Genomic DNA, 17,852 nt, shown 5'->3' with positions numbered 1-17,852 from the left:
AAAGCAGTTCCTAGGGGAAGTTCAAATTCTCAAAGTGATTCTGATAAAAAAAAAAGTTTTTATGTATTACTGCCCAGTGTGAAAACTCTCTCCCCTTCCAAGAAACCAGAAGAAGCAAATAATTTCAAAATAGTAAAAAATTAATTCATTGTCAAGGATATGCCCCTGCTCACAAGAAAATTCTAAAAATTAAAACTAATGTGTCTAAAGTGGGACACTCAAAAGAGAAAAGCAGGGCACTCCTGATAATTACCTAGGACACAGGTACAAATGAGTACTATTCTGGGGAGGCCAGGATATACAGTCACACTATGTAAAACAATTACAGGATGATATCACCTAAAATATTGCTGGCAGGGTGGCTCAAGTGGTAGAGTGCCTGCCTAGCAAGTGTGAGGCTCTGAGTTCAAGTCACAGTACCACAATAATAATAATAATAATAATAATAACAACATTACAGGAATAATGTTACTATTACTATTAATGCTGCACTCAAGGGAGTACAGCCTGTGGCTACATTCAATGTCCTTTATCTCTAAAAGAAATCCTGTACCTGGTACATATTAAAGGTACTGTCATCTCCTTTTCACACCACCACCATCCATCCATCTCACCCCAAATACCACAACATGGCCACAGGCTGCTTGAGATTCAGGGAGGACAGGCCAGCTGAACTCATCTAAATGACCTCAAGTAAGCATTCACTGTCTTTTGCCTCAAACGTCAAAGACCAATTCTGTACATGCTCATAATATAAAAATTAAATTAAGACTATTAAACAATTGACAGTTTTTCTACAATTAATGATGCAAAATAAATTTTTTATTTTGACTTTGATATATGTTAGGGTAAGGGCTGTGTATATGCATGTGAAGATACATATTCATTAGATTAACATCATCCACTGCAATGACATTAAAATTATCCAATATTATCTACATATAGATCACGAAACAAGAATTTTTATACATTTGTTAACATGCCATAATAAAAGTTTGCCTACATAAATGAGGAAACATTACCAGCAGTGAAGGACAAATATACTACACAGACACACACACACACACACACACACACACACACACACACACACACACACACACACATTGCAGGATAAAACCTGCAAATCAATCATGAGCAGAGATGGGATGAGAGGCATCTATGGAGGGGTGTGATCAGGAATAAGTCATTTGCTGGGCATGATGGTACACTCCCAGCTCTCAGGAGGCTAAGGCAAGAGTATCACAAATTCAAGGCCAGCCTGAGCTACATAGCAAGACCCTGTCTAAAAAAGATAATAAAGTCAGAAGTTGTATCTCTAGTTCTTCAAAATGAGGGAAATGATAATGGCCTACCTACCTGAAAAGGAGCTTAAGAAACAAATGAGATAATATACAGGTTCTCAACTATTTTTCCCCTCTACTGTGCCAAAGGAATATGATACAGTTCCATTAGCAACCTTGCCTCTCTAACATGGTAATTTTGGAGAAACTTGGGGAAACGTCCCAAGGTACCTACACCACTTGATTTTGACGTTCAAGAAATAATAAAATAATCTTTATGGAATCATTCTGCAAATTCTACGGCTCTATGCAAATGCAAAACCAACCATTTTGACAAAGCATTAGGCATTGGCAACTCTTATTCCACCTATCTTTGTGGCATGGCCTATACAATTCTTGAAAAGGAAACATGAAGGGGAAGAAACTAGAATGAAAATTAAATAAATAAAAACAAACAAAAACCCGTAGCCCACATTCAGAAATCAGAAGTGTAAAATATACAAACCTAAAATCTTTGACGTCTGCATCAATCCCATTCTGCACTGGTAAACCATTGGTCTTGTCCATCACATCACCCTCCTCCTTCAAATCTCCTAGCTTATCTCCATCAAACGTACCCTTGTTCTTCTTGTCACCTTTGTCGTTTTCATCACTGTCTGCATCCCTTGGGCCCTGTTTAAAAAATAGCTTCAGCTTCACTAATCATCATCAACTAATAGTGGGCAACCACTGTGGACAACAGACTACACTAGATTCTAATTAAAACAGGACAGTGTCCATGCGCTTTCAGACATTACAATCTAATTACAAACAACACAAAGGCAGAAACACTGCAGAAAGTCTTGCCAAATGGGGGAGACAGATATACAATTATATTACAGAGTTTAGGGCAGCCTTACCATACCCATAGTGTCCCCACCACCCTGTCCTCTCCACCCCTCAACACACACACTCCCCTTTTCTGTACAAAGCCCAGCCACAACTTTGCACCTCTTGGCCCTACTTTTCTACTCCAAGTCTCTGTCTGTTGGATAGCATGACTCCTAATAAGCCCCAGCTATGTTAGCTAGTAACAGTATAAGCCCATAAGCAGAAATTTCACACTTCCCCACTATTCTATGTAAACTCCCCCCTTCTTCCAAATAGAGATAAATGTGGTTTGTCATCATTCCAATTACTCTATATTTGATCTTGGGACATATGCCCTGCCAGTTTGCATCAACACCTCCCCACTTCCACCCTATAAAGCTCACAGGTTAATTGTATCAACAATTCAATGACTTAATTTTTTTTAATGCTTCAAAAGATTATATCTAGGTATGAAATTCCTTCAGGAAAAGTACACTGAAAACTATCTGCCATCTTTCACTACCTGTCTTGAGATGTAAGTGGGGGCATTGTGAAGCAACTGATGCTTCAAACACTGGACCTCCAAGAACTGATCCTGTGCCAAACACATATATTTCCTGCTGTCTAAGGAAATTAAGCATTTCTCCTCTACCAACATTCAAAGTTAAAAGCCCTGAACACATAAAGCAAATGCACCTTCATTTCCAAAAGGAAAAAACTTCCTATATTGACTTGACAAGGTACAGGTAGAGCCCGAGCAGAACCTTATGTCAAAGCATACTTTGTAGCCTTTGTTTTTATGAAACTGGAGGGAAGCAAACTTGCCATTCCACCACTGACTGGTTTAAGAAAGAAATAAGCACACAAGGTCCAAATTAAAGCTCCTGATAAAAGGCAAGTGCAATCAACAGAAGATGAGGACTGCTGCACAGCATTTCTAGACACCAAAACCAAACTTCAGTGAAAAGTACATCAGCAATGAAGGACAGAGTAGCAGCAGGCCTGTAGAGGTAAGGGCAACAGATGATCTCAGAGTGGTTCTTAAGATATCACTGGCCCAGAAATGATGACTCCGAGACCCTGAAATTCTTGGACCTTCTGACCACTAGTGTTCAGAGCCCATTTCTCTGTTTAAATGTGGTACAGAAAAAGAAAAGTCTCATGGATAATATGAGAAAACGGAGCATATGCAACAAGGAACTTAGAAAAGGTAATACAGCTTAGTTTCATATAGCATCAAGATGGTAAACCACAGCATTAGCAGCCTTTGAGATAGACCTTTCAGAACAGAATTTTTAAGGTATGGGGTCATTTGTTACTGATTCAAAAGGATTCAATAATAGCCAATAAGCACCACCCTAAGATCCCAAAGCAAAGATGGGAATATGACAGTGTTAAAGGCAAACAGATCTTTTTTAAGATAACCAAAGACAACAGCATCCTCCAAACTACAATAGAACTGACAGGAACTTTGTATTCGTTTTTATATCATTAGCACTGAATACAGTGTTTGGCAGAAGCTCAGTAAATGTGACAAAAAATTTAAAGGGCCAAAAAAATCCTGTAAAACTAAACTGCTAAAATCAGAAGTATCCTCTTATTGCCTTTATTATTATCATTATGAATCTAGATGGTGGTGATATGGTCTAGATGACAAATAACTCTAACTGAATCAGAAACCATTAATGTCAACAGCAAAAGAACATTACAAGGATCAGCCCAGTGCCACACATAAGGAATCTTCTACAAGTCTACAAACCAAACCACTGGCTCAGGAGAAACACTTCACTTCCAATATCTCAGAAGTAGTTCAAAACTGACTGTTAAGGAAACAGGGTTAAGAAACAGTAGGAAGACTCCACAACAAGCAAAAAACTAGAGGCAGAGCATACTCACTGGCAAATCAATACTCTGCATCATATTTCCTCAGTGATTCTTTTTTAAGAGCTTACTGAGGACCTGCTCAGCCAGACCTGGTGTAGTCTGAAAACTTGGACATTACTGGTTACATTCTCAATTATACAGCCTTGGCTTAGATTTTCAAAATACCCCTGGGGGTGGGCTATTCACACCATTTCTACAAAATACTGCTACCTGACCTTCTCCTCTGAATAAGCTATAAAAGCCTTAGCGAAATAATGGGTCCCTTCTTTTAGAAGATGAGAAACCCAAGGGACACTTCCATTTCTTGACCTAGATGGTTTTATATGGGTGTTTTCATTTTGTAGAAATTCATAAAGAGTAACAATTATGACATGCACACTTTTTTAAAAATGGGTCACAGTTCAATAAAAATTTTGCTTAACGGCTGGAGGTGTAGCTCAGTAGTACAGCACGAGCATAGCATACATAGGCTCTGGGTTCAAGATTCAACACTTGGGAAAAAGGTGTGTCTCTGTATATATACATATACTGTGTGTGTGTGTGTCTGTGTACATATATATTAGCTTTAAAAAAAAAGCTCAGTACATCAAAAATGGTCTTTAATAAAGATGGTTGGCAGTGAATGATGTTAAGAACACAAGTTTAGGAAACCAATTGAAGTGTTATTTAAAGACAGTACTGGATTCAGGATCTTAAAACGGTTTCCTAGAAATGGTGAGAGCCTACAGAGAAAAAAAGAGAGGTAAATATGGGCTGTTAAATTTCAAGGTTATCTTTACTTTTTTTTATATAATATGTAAGGTAAGATATTCATAGCTATGTGGTCTTTGTTCTAGCTCAACTGCTAACACTTACTGGACACGGGACTTTGGACAGGTCACTTAATCTGTGAGTCTTAGTTTTCTCATCTATAAAACAGGGATAATTTTGTTTAAATAATGCATGAGTGAAAGTTCTACAAAGTATAATTCATTTTAAACAAATGTAACATAATACTGGTAAAAGAGATGCACAGGTCCATATTATATTTCTTATGTAACATTATGTAAGATAGCAAGATTAGAAAGGGGGGGTCGGTTTGGTGGGGTGGCCCAAATATTGTATATACATGTAAGTAAATATAAAAATGATAAAATAAAATTTAAAACATTAAAAACTAATGTAAAGATTAAGGGGTTTTAACAATCAAATACAAGTATATAGCTGACATGGCCCTGCCAGGAACAGAGTCATCTTCACAATTCTATAGTTAGGACTCATCACAATCTCATCTTAAAAGATTCTGATTTAATTGGTCTGTAGAAGCTCCCACAGATTTTAGAAAAAACTTTTTCTTCAATAGCTCAGACAAGCACCTACAATTGAGAACCAACACAATTATATTCAACATAAGCACCAGAAAGGGAAGGTTTGTGTTCTGCTTTTCTGTCACATATTTCCTAGTACACAGTAATACTAAAAAGCTTATTAGCTAAATGAACAAAAATAGTAATAAGTAAGGATTAACAGCACCTTTTACGTATGAATTTCTTTTAGACAAATGCTAAGCCAAAACCGTAATGCTTGAATACAAACATCAGTGACATACTCTAAATGCAAGCATTCGAGCCCAATGAAAATCTCTAGTGTGAGACAAAAAAGGGTGCTGAGAGATCCCAGATGGACAGAGGTGGAGAAATGGATTACACTGCTAGATGTGAAAGAATGGGAGAAAAGCAGACATAGGAAGAACCACCATATATCAATGAGATCAAAGTCCACACTCTTATGGCTCAGCTTCCTCCAAAGACTCGCAGAACAGGAGTAATACTTTCAAGTATATCTCTTATTTTGAATGAAGTCAGAGTAGAATTTAATTCCTTCTCTGACTGCAGTGTCCACATGGCATAAGTCACAGTCAATAAGATTAGGAATTTTCCTTCCTTTTTTTCTAAAATGGAGTATTCTGTGTATCTGCTTAACTCACTGAGTGAAAAAAAGCATAACCAAAATGTTAATTTCTCCTGTGCAACACCTGTCAGTTTCTCACAAATACCAAAAAACTGAAATGTTAAATTCCTTTTAAAGTGCAGCAGCTTATATCAGTACTAGTAAACAATTTCAATATTTAAAAATGTGAATAAAAATTGAAATTGCTATACATATGAAATACTTTTAAACATATCAAATATGACTATTTTATGAGGAACCCAACTCATAAGCCAGCAGAACAGAGCAGAAAGCAATGCAGCTCAGAGCTAAAATTAAAAGTTTGGATCCAAGACCCCTAATTTCCAAGTCTTGTTTTTCTTATCTATTAATTCGTAGCTACAACAGTATCTGTATTTAATGGTTTTCCAAGGATTAAATAAGGCAATTCATAAAAGAAGAGTTCCCTTAAAAAGTACTTCATCCACTTTTTGCCTTTTTTAAGCCGTTTCTTTTTCATAGAAACAACCCCCCTCGTTCCTACTTCCTCAAGGCTTACAAACTGCTGGGGCATCCTATGTTACTCAGGCTCTCATCATTGCATTTTTGGTTCAACTGGTTTTCTGAGATACATGAACAAAACCAAGCTACTACTACATTTAATCAATAAAGACACCATCATTTTATGTTAAGCAATTAAAAATATGATCTGGTCTTTGAGATATGCATCCCAATTTCAGAATGAACAAAAGTGGGGAAAGTGTACTGCAAAAAGAACATGGTCAACCTCAAGCAATGTGCACAGTATCACCTGATTACTATTGTACAGAGGGAAGACGGCACATCTGCTGGGATATCCAAGAAGAAAAAGAAAACATGTTACAGGTAGAAAGGGGTGTTTGTTTTCATTATAAAGACTACCCTCCAAAAAAAAGGGTTTTTAAAAAAGTTATCTTGATGCTGCAAAGTAGCGTTTGTAGATTATTTCAGGCAAGCCCAAATCTGACGGGACTCTATCCTGTGTAAGTTTCTAATAGCTTCTTAATGATTTAGTTTTCCAAGGAAATTGTATCTTATTGCATTGCTTATCAAGCCTTAATATGCATATAAACCGTTAGGGGGTATCTTATCAAGAGTACAGGTTTTAGGGTTGGATATGGTGGTCCATGACTATAATCCAAGCACTCAGGAGGCTGACACTTTTGAGTTCCAGGTCAATAAGCCTATAATGACACCCTATATCAAAAAAGAAAACCAGGAACTGGTGGAGAGACTCAAGGAGTAGAGTGCCTACCTAGCAAGAGTGAAGCCCTGAGTTCAAACGCCAGTACCACCAAAAACAAAAATAAAAACTACCACCACCGACAACAAAAAAACCCACCCTTCAAAAAACTAGGTTTTGATTCAGTAGGTCTAGAGTAGGGTCTTAAGAATCTGTATTTCTAATAAATTCCTAGGTGGTACTATTGATATTGGCACACTGATTTTGAGGAGCAAGAGTTTATAGGGTTTTAATTATCCCCATTTTATAGATAAGGAAACTGAGGTCCCATTGAGAGTTAAACCCCAGATTTCTATCTGTATTACACTGCCCAAAGTGTTGAACAAAAAAATCAATTAAAGTAATACTAGTTACCTAAAATATAAACAGTGGAACCTAGCAAATCATCAAGTTTTGTGACTCAAACGGACTGCTATGAATACACATACTCCAGGTCAGAAAGCAGCCACTAGAAAGACCTTCCAAGATACTTTTTTCTAAAACTCTTTCTTCTGCAAGGTTAGAACAGCCTTTGCTATAATTAAAAAAAAGTTTAGGGTGATCTTCCCATTCCTCTAGATATTACAAACCAGTAAGGTAGAAATTATGATCCACTGTTTGACTAGCTAGGCTTCAACCCATTCGAGAAACATCAGCTGGTATTCCAAAAGACCTACAGCAAGGTCCTTAGATGGGCCTGCATAACAATTAATTCCAGCAGATTTTGTAATCACTCTCAACCAGGTGGGGGTGGGGGGAGGAAATCTATCTTATTCCAGGAATAAATAAAGGATACAAAAAAGGGAACAAAAATAAAAGACTTAATGGCATTATGAGTTTTCTCATTATCACAAAAACTGCTACTTCAAGGGTTACATTTCATATGCAGAATACTACCAAGAATTTACAGCAAGTGTTAAGAACAAAATATGGTTGCCACATTTTTTATCAGCCTGAAAGTATCCTTAACAAGAAGCCAAAACTACTAAAGTGAGACCATTTACACCATCAAAATGAGCCTCAAGGAGGCTCAGAGAAGGTGAAGAGTTAAATACTTGCCATTCAAGCTGTCACCAGGAAACCTCACTGAAAATGGAAAAGCACTACAGAATGAGATTACTTTAGTTATGGATTACCATTACCTGAAAAGGAATCTGAGAATGATCTCTTAGGACCTGCTTTGAAGTCGACTATTCTACGCCACAGAGAACGTTTTCAGCTCTCAGGAGGATTAAAACGAGGTTTATCCACAGCTTACCAAAGGTCACGCTGGTACCCCAGCATAAAGTAAATCACCTGAGTGCTCTAACCCACTAACTACCCAGTAGTGCTCTTTAGAACAATTACCTGCAACAATTAGATATCCTATTGTCTTCCTTCTCTGAACTCAACACTGAATGACAGACTAGATGTATTTTTAAAGAAAAAAAAAGGCTCACCTTTTTCTAGAAGATGCATGCACACCATGACAACCAGAAGGTGATTCCAGTTTTCATAAACATAGCTTTGGTCATATGTCTTCCAAACCAACAGGCAGAGTGAAGCCCAATTAGGTATAAAAATCAGCAGGATACAACCCCAAAGCTGACTAGCAGTTCACTGATTATCAGGTCTTTGTCCACCCGAAGATGTTGCATGCCAACATAGTGGCTTGATGTCACTGATCAGTCCTCTGTAATCACTCTATAGGTGCAACTCAAGTCAGAATATGGAATAATTTTCATTACCCACAACCTTCCTTCTGAAAAGAAGGTGAACAAAACCGGACCCTGGTGGCTCAAGCCTGTAACCCTAGCTACTTAGGAGGAAGAGATCAGGAGGATTGCAGTTCAAACCCAGCCCAGGAAAATAGTTCAAAGAAAACCCTTCACAAAAAAAGGGCTGGTGGAGTGGCTCAAGGTGAAGGCCCTGAGTTCAAACCCCAGTTTAAAAAAAAAAAAAAAAAAAAGAAGTCCAATCTACTGGACTAGGGATGCAGCTCAGTGGTAGAGCACTTGCATAGCACAGCAAAAAAAAAAAAAAAAAGAGTCCAATCTTCTGACCTCATCTATTCTGAGGCCTAATTTCCACTGGTCACAATACTATAAAAGAGCTAAAAATCACTAGTCTCTCAAGACAACCACGTATGGAACCCTCCCTTGAAAAGACAAATACAGGATACTAAATCCAAAGACAGAGCTTTTATCACTTTTTAAAAAGTATCTAATAAGAAGATAATAATAATTCAGTATCACCATTTTATCCACCTCCCTATTCCAATGATTCTTCTGACTCCTACAAACTTCACTATGCCTCCTGACTAATGTCCACAAACTAGAAACTGGTTACACACCTATCAGAGAATTCACAGCCAGTGTCATAAAGGGTCCCCTTTGCCACACTAACAACTCATTAAAACACAATACTAATTTTTCTCCTTCAGCAAACAAACCAAAGTTCCAGGCAGTGTTTAGAATGCAGCACTTCCTTTAAGGAATATGCACTCAAAAGATGAGAAAAAGTGTGAGGAAGGAAAAATGGTGAGAGGGGATAGGACAAAAAAAAGAAAAGTAACTCCATTCTTCCCATGAGACAACAGGCAAATGACAATTAACCTGACTCCATTCCTTATATTCAAAGGGTAGATCTTGTTCTTCCCAAGCAGCTCCTTGAGAAGATCAAAAACAGGAGGCAGGTTTTCTACCTGACCTATAAGCCACTAAGTCTGACCAAAGTCTATGCAAGGTCAAAGACCCAGAAGCAATCAGGTCAGCTTCAGAATGGCCAATACAAGTATATGTGACACAGGAAGAGGCTACGCCAAATACAAACTACTGCTGCTCTACGACATTTTAAGTGAAAGGAGGAAGACAAAACCAAGCCTCTGATACTTAATGACAGACACAGGAAAATAAAATCATTGAGTAACAAATGCTATATATAAGTTAAAGGAATAAGTATATGACAGTTATGGAAGCAAAATTATTGATATGATTTGGGGGAAAAAATGACTCTTTTCCTTTAGTGCTTACCATGAGATGGTCATTAGCACAAATGACTTCAGAGAAAAAAGGGTTATGAAAAGGAAGAGAAACAAAGTGAGTTAAAACTAAAAGGAGAAGACAGATTCAGGATGTCTCTGAGGCCTTCATGTTCATGGCTGTGACATGGAACATAAACCCAGTCACAGATTACAAAACAAGGAAGACTCATGAATATGTATCTTAAGATTTCAAGATTCAGAAAGTCACATGATATGAAGAAATAGTTGACAAAGGCTATCAAAGATGCTTGAGGAAAGCTAAGATTCAGCAGGAAAAGGCTGCTTTGGATATTATTTAGCCATCAGAAAGGTCAGTAGTAATGAATCAAAAACAAACACACAAAAAAAATTAAATTGCAGGTCAAGAATTAATAAAACTTCTAATTTCCTGATAGACCAGGTGTGAGAAGCAAAGTTGTTCAAAGACAGCCAAGCAAGGGTGAGTCTATAATTAAAGTCTAGCTTGCAAAAAGTAAGAATCATCCCACATACATGGTCCACTAAGGTTCCTTGGGTATTGGCAAATCATTGCTCTCAGATCAGGAATTCCCTATGGATACCCAGCTTCAAATTTCTTTTAATCACATCTCCTTTTTTTTTTTCTGTTTGTTTTGTTTTAAACTAAGAATGATGTTCTCTGGTAGACCAATCAAATAAAATTTAGATTTCAGTTTTTAGCTCACATTGCTATCAATGTATCCCCACTAAACACTATTTCTCCATCTTTAAGGTTTAGTTTGCATCTCCTACTATATTTACTGAGCTTATTTGCAATGAAAGTGTTAAAAATATCCTGTGATGAGTGTTGTGAATATCTAAGGAAACTAATTAGGCATGTTTTGCTTTAGGGGGGGAAAAAACGAAAGAGAGATATAGGAACAAGTTCCTCAAGCCAACTTACAAATCCTCCTTTTCTTAGACAGGAATCGCCCGGGGATGAGCTCAACACATACTCCACCATGCTAACGCCTAGTCCCCCACTCTCCGATCGTGGGGACAGTACAGAATTGACCTCACTGTTCACATGGAAACTCTGACCAGGTCTTCTCTGCACCATGATTGGCTGGGAAACTGAATGATCTACAAAAAAGATACACAAGCATGATACAGTGCAGCCAGAGGCCCAAACAAATTATGAGTGATGTCTCATGGATAAACCAATAACTGGGAATCAGAAAACCTACCATGGTCAGCTGAGCCAAAATCTACCATCTTTCACTATGTATTGATATTCTGCATAAGCTAAGGAAACGGAACACACCCCTCATTTATCGAGAACAGCAGAGGAATATAGCAGTTCACATAATTTATCTATCTAAGTATATAAATTAACATTTGCCCCTTCCAAGTAGCAGAATTTAATGTTTTTACTGGTAATATCACTAAAATCCAATGTGATTTTACTGCCCTTTTTAAAAGCAACAATGTAATCTTTTTCAATGGCTCGTGGTCATCATGAGGTTCCATTCATGCACTGCGCTGTAACACAGCACATCAGCTTTCCGGTTTTCTGTCTTCTTCCTCCCTGTCAATTGTCACTTCTTTCTGCTGTCAATTGTGTCTGCCTCTATAAGTTCTCCCCATCCTCTTTAGGGGATGTCTATCACAAGAGTGCCTGTGCCCAGTGACTCATTTGGTCCCAATCACACTTAAAGATAAGATTATCCCATACATGGTATACAAAGGGAAGGGGAGAAAGAGAAACATGAACTTCAAATGGCAGGCATGGGTCTTCTAATTCCAGGTATGCTGACAGCAGAACAAAACAAAGTTATAAGTAAAATTATGGTCATTTCAAATGAGACCATTCCTCTGTGGCTAGCATCAGAAAATATTGATGATTTGATTTTATTATGTTTTAATATATTGCATCATATAAGCTCCTTAATGGCAATTATACTACAGGACAGGACATTTGCTTGTCATTCTTATGTCACTAATGTGAAATTCATGACTTGCCAAGTGCTGAGAAAAGGAGCTCTAAGACAGGCATAAATCACAGTACAGATGCTAGATCTAGATTACCTGATGTTCCCCAGGCACTGTCTCGCCATTGATCACCCAGGAATATTCCTTTTGGTCCATCTTTGCTGGATTCATCTGTTTCCCAAAACTTTTTACCTGGCAAGAGCTGCTGCAAATTAAAAATAATAGATGCTTTTAAAGAATTCATAAAGGATGAAAGTACAGCAGTCAACACTTTCTTTTAGACAAGGGTACTGAAGATGCCCTGAAGATCTTTAATCAAAGTGTTCGACTACACAGCTATGATCAGGGCACTACTATTTATATGCTAAAAGACACAAAGAGGCCTAAAGCAAAGGGGAATACTAATCGAACTATCCAATAAAGGCTCGGCTTATATATTTAGAATTATTCACTTAAGTTATGCCAAGAATTTTAAGGAGGCGGGAATGGTACTAATACTGGCTCTGTGAGCTAACTGCTTGCTAAGAGGACTCTTATTGAAAAAGGAATTACCTACAACTATTAAAACACTATCTACACATGTACTTCCTGATCATACAAAGTTACTCAAGCTAGAACAAAACTCCAGCTATGAATCCCAACTGCAGAGTGCTAGAGGAAAAATTCACTTCCTTTACACACAGAGATTCTGTAAACTGAACGCTGCCCTACCACAACACTAACCTACTCGAAGATTTTGGAAAAACAGAAAAACTATTTGTCCATTACTGGAAAGGAAATAAACTCTCCTAACCTCCATCAATTTTAACGATACTTGGTAGTGTCATTAAAGTGACTTCACAAAGCCTTTCATGCTTCTTAGAAATACAGGCATCACTGGCCCTAAATCAATGAGAACTTTAAACTAGTTTCAACCAAAGAAATGCTAAATGCCCTTCATGCAAAACATTATACAGTTTTGTACAAGATCAAAGCATCCAGTGATAATGATTACAAAGAAAAATTCCATGAGAACTCCATCATTCTTGGATCTGATCACCAGCTCTACTCACTAAAATGTCCCCTTATTTCCCGTTTCCTTCTCAACATCTATTACTCAAACTCAGACATCTGAGACAGTGTTTTTGAGCATAAAAAGACACATCTGAAAAGAGTTCAATTTCTCCGTGCAACAAACTAAAACACTAGAAAGCACAAGACATTTGCTCTTCTCCTGGACAATAAAGGTTTGTTGTCCAACTGTTAGCCCATAGTACAATGATAATGAAAGAAAAACTAAACTTTGCCAACTAAAATGGATCCTGGATTCCCAAAAAAATTTCTGGACTCCTCAGTGTAATTTGAATAAATGGAGTACTACCTGAACCCAAAAGTTTCCCACACACTTTTCAGAACTTAATCTGTTATTTGCAAACAAATACCAAGTGATATCACAGCAAAGACATTTTGACCTGACATTTAATTGCACAGGTGCCAAAATTTCCAAGGGCAAACAGTTACAAACAGCAGTCAATTTCCAGACAGTGCTTCTGAGGACTATTAACTTGAGAGGGTTGTGGGAAAGGAGGAAAGCAAGTAAAATGGGAGAGCCCAGATCAGAGCTAAGCAGTGGAGTCAGGATACCCTGGAGTAGGTATGTGCATGTGCTCTGGGAAATATTACTGAACTGACCTCGGCCTTGTGCTCTTTTTACTGATGAAAAAAATATTTTTCAGGCTGCTATTGTCAATGAGTACCTAACACAATGTCTGCAACAAAATAGGTTCTCAATAAATGTATTCTCAATTAAATGCATTACAGCTAGGCAAAACAGCTATTAAATCACAGAAGGGATACTGAAAATTAAATCATGCTATGGACAATTCAAGAATTTTTGTTTTCAAATTTATTTTTCTGCTTTTCATCTAAAAAATGCCCTATTCAAAAATGACACATAAATTTTCCTCCCTCAGTGGCTGTACCCTTTCCAATTGTAATTCTGATTTCTCTCCTTTATTTTGAAGGAGTAAGAGCAAACATTAGCCACCCTTTTGTGTACCAAAGGAAACAATGTTAGCACAAGGGACCACCTGTCTTGGTGGTTAATTTTATGCCCCATGTTATGATAGATAGTCTTCATCCTTCACACAAACTTGAAAATCTATTCAAAACTCAAAAACATCTTCTAAAAGTACCAGGCTTCATATACAAATACAGTCTTGTCCACAATTTATTAAACTGCTAACTGAACACAGGAACCTTTGTCTAAAGGCTTCAGCAATGATTTCTTGAATCCTGTCATCTTGCATTCATGTCATAATGTGCAAAGCCAGCAAAAAGCAGGTGAGCAAAAAGCAAAGCTGTCTCTAGGCTAAATTCCTTCAAAAAGAAACAATACAGAAAACATGAAGCAAATTGCTAAAAAGTGGTTATTCTACTTCAAAGCTGTAATAGATTCAGCAAGTGTCAAAGGAATGCCCATCAAAAAGTTCAAGTCCCTAGCTCATCAAGAGTCAATCATTTCTCCCATATTAACAATATAAATACCAAACAGAGCTAGCGGCGGCCCCAAATGTACTGAAACCCCATATATTTTTGCAAAGCAGTGGTGAAGATCAATTAACTGTTATCGGTGGAAACAGCAAGGACTTGAAAAGGCAAGTTCAGAAGAGATAAAGAAAAAGGAGGTCAGAGAGAAAGGTGGCAGCATGCTGATTGGGGACAGGCAGAGAGCTCAAGTATGAGTTGCAAGGATGCTCTGCAAATTGGGAACAGAACAAAATACTGAACCAAAGTGTTTAGGCAGAGACAGAAGCAAATTTGTCTCTGGGCCTTACATAGGACCTAGCATTTCTATCTACTCCAAAACATATCCATGTACACTTCTCAACTGTGGTATGAAGCCATCTGAGATTAGTGCTAATGATCTAATCTCCTTCCCTTGACTTTGAGCAGGACCTACTGCCTTGCTTCTAACCAAAATCAGAAAGGATGTAACTAGATGTTACAGGATATGTTACAGAAGTCTACAGCGCTCATACTGTTTAGATTTTTCTCTTGCCCTCCTGCTTGCTCACTTTTATGAAGACAGTTGCTATACTGTGAGCCAACACAGGGAGTGGCCCACTTAGCAAGGAACCAAGCGAGAACTCTACACAGCAGCTCATTAGGAACAGAGGACCTCAGTCTAAATCTGTAAGAACTGGATCCTGACATCACTATGTGATTCTGGAAACAGACCCTTCCCCAGTCAAGCTTTGAGATGAATAGATCCCCAGAGTTAATCTTGACTGCAGCTTGTAAGAGGCCCTAAGGGGTGTGATGCCTGGTTCCTAACCTATGAAAATTGTGAGGCTTAAACAGCTGCATCATTAATTGTTACAGAATTTGTTACATAGCAACAGGTAACTAACAGAATTGTGAGGATGTGGAAGTGTTTTTTTGTGAATCTGAAATACTTCCTTCAGGAGTTTGTTTTCAATAAACACTTCTTGGAAGTGGCTCAAGTGGCAGAGTGCCTGCTCAGCCAGTTTAAGTCCCAGAGTTCAAACCCCAATACTGCCAAAAAAGAAAAAGACTGGCTTTTAAAACTGCAAAAATAAATCAACCTAAATCTGCTACTCTTACCAATATTCAAGTAGTTCAAGTAGCATCATTTATATTAAAATGTAAACTAAAATAAAGATAACTAACTTCAAATCTGATGAATTAAAAGGAGTTGTAAAACTACTGGATTATTTTTAAAAAATGATTTCTCATTCAAGTGCTATTTCAAATTTGAGAGAAATCCTCCCAAGAGGTAAGTAACATCGCCCACAACACAGGTTGAAACATCCAGACTAGCCAACCCACTAGCAGTTGCCAAACTTCCACACCTAAATCCAATCACCAAAAATTTAAATATAACCAACATATGACAATACCTCCTAAATACCATATTAAGAACTTAATGCCATATTTAAGACTGGGGGTTTTTGGGGGGTGGGGGGAAGAGGAGGGGCAGTGGAGGAGTTTGAACTAAGGGCCTAACTCTTCGCTAGGTAGGCACTCTACCATTTGAGTCACTCTACCAGCCCCCAAGACTGTTTTTTGACAAGACAAAAAGCAATAGATCACAGGAGAGGAGAGGTTTTCAAAACTCACTTTAGGGAAAGATTAGGCAGTAAGAGGATGAAAAGATTTGACAATTCTAAAGGAAGGTAATGGGAATTAGGAACTGGGCCAATGAAAGCAAGGAGTCAAAACTGTGCGCAGTGTTATCCAGCTGGTAGATAGTATACGGATGCACAAACACCCATCCCTATAAAAGAAAGTGATGCCCAAGGCAGCCTGACTAGAGTAGACACTAAAAACAGCTAGGTAACTCCCTGACTGACACTGCTGACCAAACAAGTTCTTGGGAGAACTGGCTTCTGTGGTAGGAAGCTTGCTGAGCTCAATGATCCTGGCCACCTGAGAGTTATTATTGCAATCCCGTAACCCAATCATTTCTCAATTAGTAACAAAACTGTTTCAAAACCTACAAACTGGAAAAAAAAAAAAAAAAAAAAGACGATACCCAGCAATAAGACAGATCTTGTACCCTTCCCTATAATGTCTCATTAAGTGGGATTACTAATTGCCCCACCAAAAGGGTCTATTCTCAAATACTGGAGAGAAAAGCACACATTATTAATCCCATCCTGTAAAAGAAAAAAAAAGTACCCCATACTTTTGTAAAAGAAAAGACTTAAATAAGTAAGCTTACTCATAAGGCTTCTGGAGGAAAAAACAGAAATCAAATACAGGTTGACAAGCAATTAGTCACTTGGGAAACACCTACCTTTTGTCTGGAAACACCTTTTTTCATCTCACCAAAAAAAAAAAAAAAAAAAGATTATATACAAAGCTACAGTTACACCTGGTCCCATAAGCCCCTACCAAGAACCCTTTAAACACAGAGACAAAATAAAAGGCTGAGAACATCAAGAACTTCTAAAGCTTCTTTCTTATTTAAATAAGTAATACAATCATAATGTCTGCAGGGTGGCTCAAGGCTGTAATCCCAGCTACTTGGGAGCTGAGAGCCTATCTCAAAAAATAAGCCAGGCATGGTGGTGAGCTCCTATAATCCCAGCTAGGCAGGAGGCTAGGTAGGAGAATCCTGGTCAAAGGTCAGCCGAGGCAAAAAGTGGGAAAAAAAAAAAAAACAACAAAAGCAAAAAGGGCTAGGGACATGGCTCAAGCAGCAGAGCACTTGCCTAGCAAGCACTAGGCCCTGAGTTCAAACTCCAGAAATGTTAAAAAAAAAAAAAAAGTAATGCACTGATAAAACACACATGAATGATCTGAATCATGTTAACCTGATTTCAAATCACAGCTATGTGAATTTAAATCTTCTCTGACTCAGTCTCTCACCTAGAAAATGGACTACTGTAAACATTCAATGAGATAAAAGTATGTACATGAACACCACAATACTAAATTCAAAGTAACTATTCAAAGAATCAAATGTTTATTTAAGAGGAAAGCAGTAGCTGGGAATGGTGATGCACATCTATAAACCCAGCTACTTTGGAGAGGCAGGGAATTCTGAATTCAAGGTCAGTGAGGGCAAAGGTACATGGGGCACAGCTCAAGTGGTACAGTACTTGCCTTGCATGCACAGGCCCTGGGTTCAACCTACAGTGGGGGGGAGGGGGTAGTAACAGACTGCACAATACTATGGCTTGTCGATGAAATGTTACTATGTACTCAG

At 37.9% G+C, this 17,852-nt stretch overlaps 1 protein-coding gene across 21 annotated transcripts in view; it reads right to left on the bottom strand.

The window, feature by feature from the left end:
• Positions 1 to 17,852, bottom strand: part of Pum1 (pumilio RNA binding family member 1) — a 112,885-nt gene that overhangs the window by 49,224 nt on the left and 45,809 nt on the right. For 11 of the 21 annotated variants that reach the window (XM_020156592.1, XM_020156596.2, XM_020156598.2 and 8 more), the window contains 3 exons: positions 12,233 to 12,341; positions 11,109 to 11,287; positions 1,789 to 1,955 (listed from right to left, as the gene is read on the bottom strand). The exons of 2 other annotated variants lie outside the window; for them this stretch is intronic. In XM_020156592.1, coding sequence (XP_020012181.1) covers positions 1,789 to 1,955; positions 11,109 to 11,287; positions 12,233 to 12,341 — 455 coding nt within the window. The remainder of the gene's footprint in view (positions 1 to 1,788; positions 1,956 to 11,108; positions 11,288 to 12,232; positions 12,342 to 17,852) is intronic. 8 more of the 21 variants (XM_020156600.2, XM_074080743.1, XM_020156601.2 and 5 more) reach the window with 2 other exon arrangements.

This window comes from Castor canadensis, chromosome 7 (assembly GCF_047511655.1).
Source record: "Castor canadensis chromosome 7, mCasCan1.hap1v2, whole genome shotgun sequence".
In the NCBI taxonomy this organism is placed as follows: domain Eukaryota; kingdom Metazoa; phylum Chordata; class Mammalia; order Rodentia; family Castoridae; genus Castor; species Castor canadensis.
This window is presented reverse-complemented; position numbering and strand designations above follow the sequence as displayed.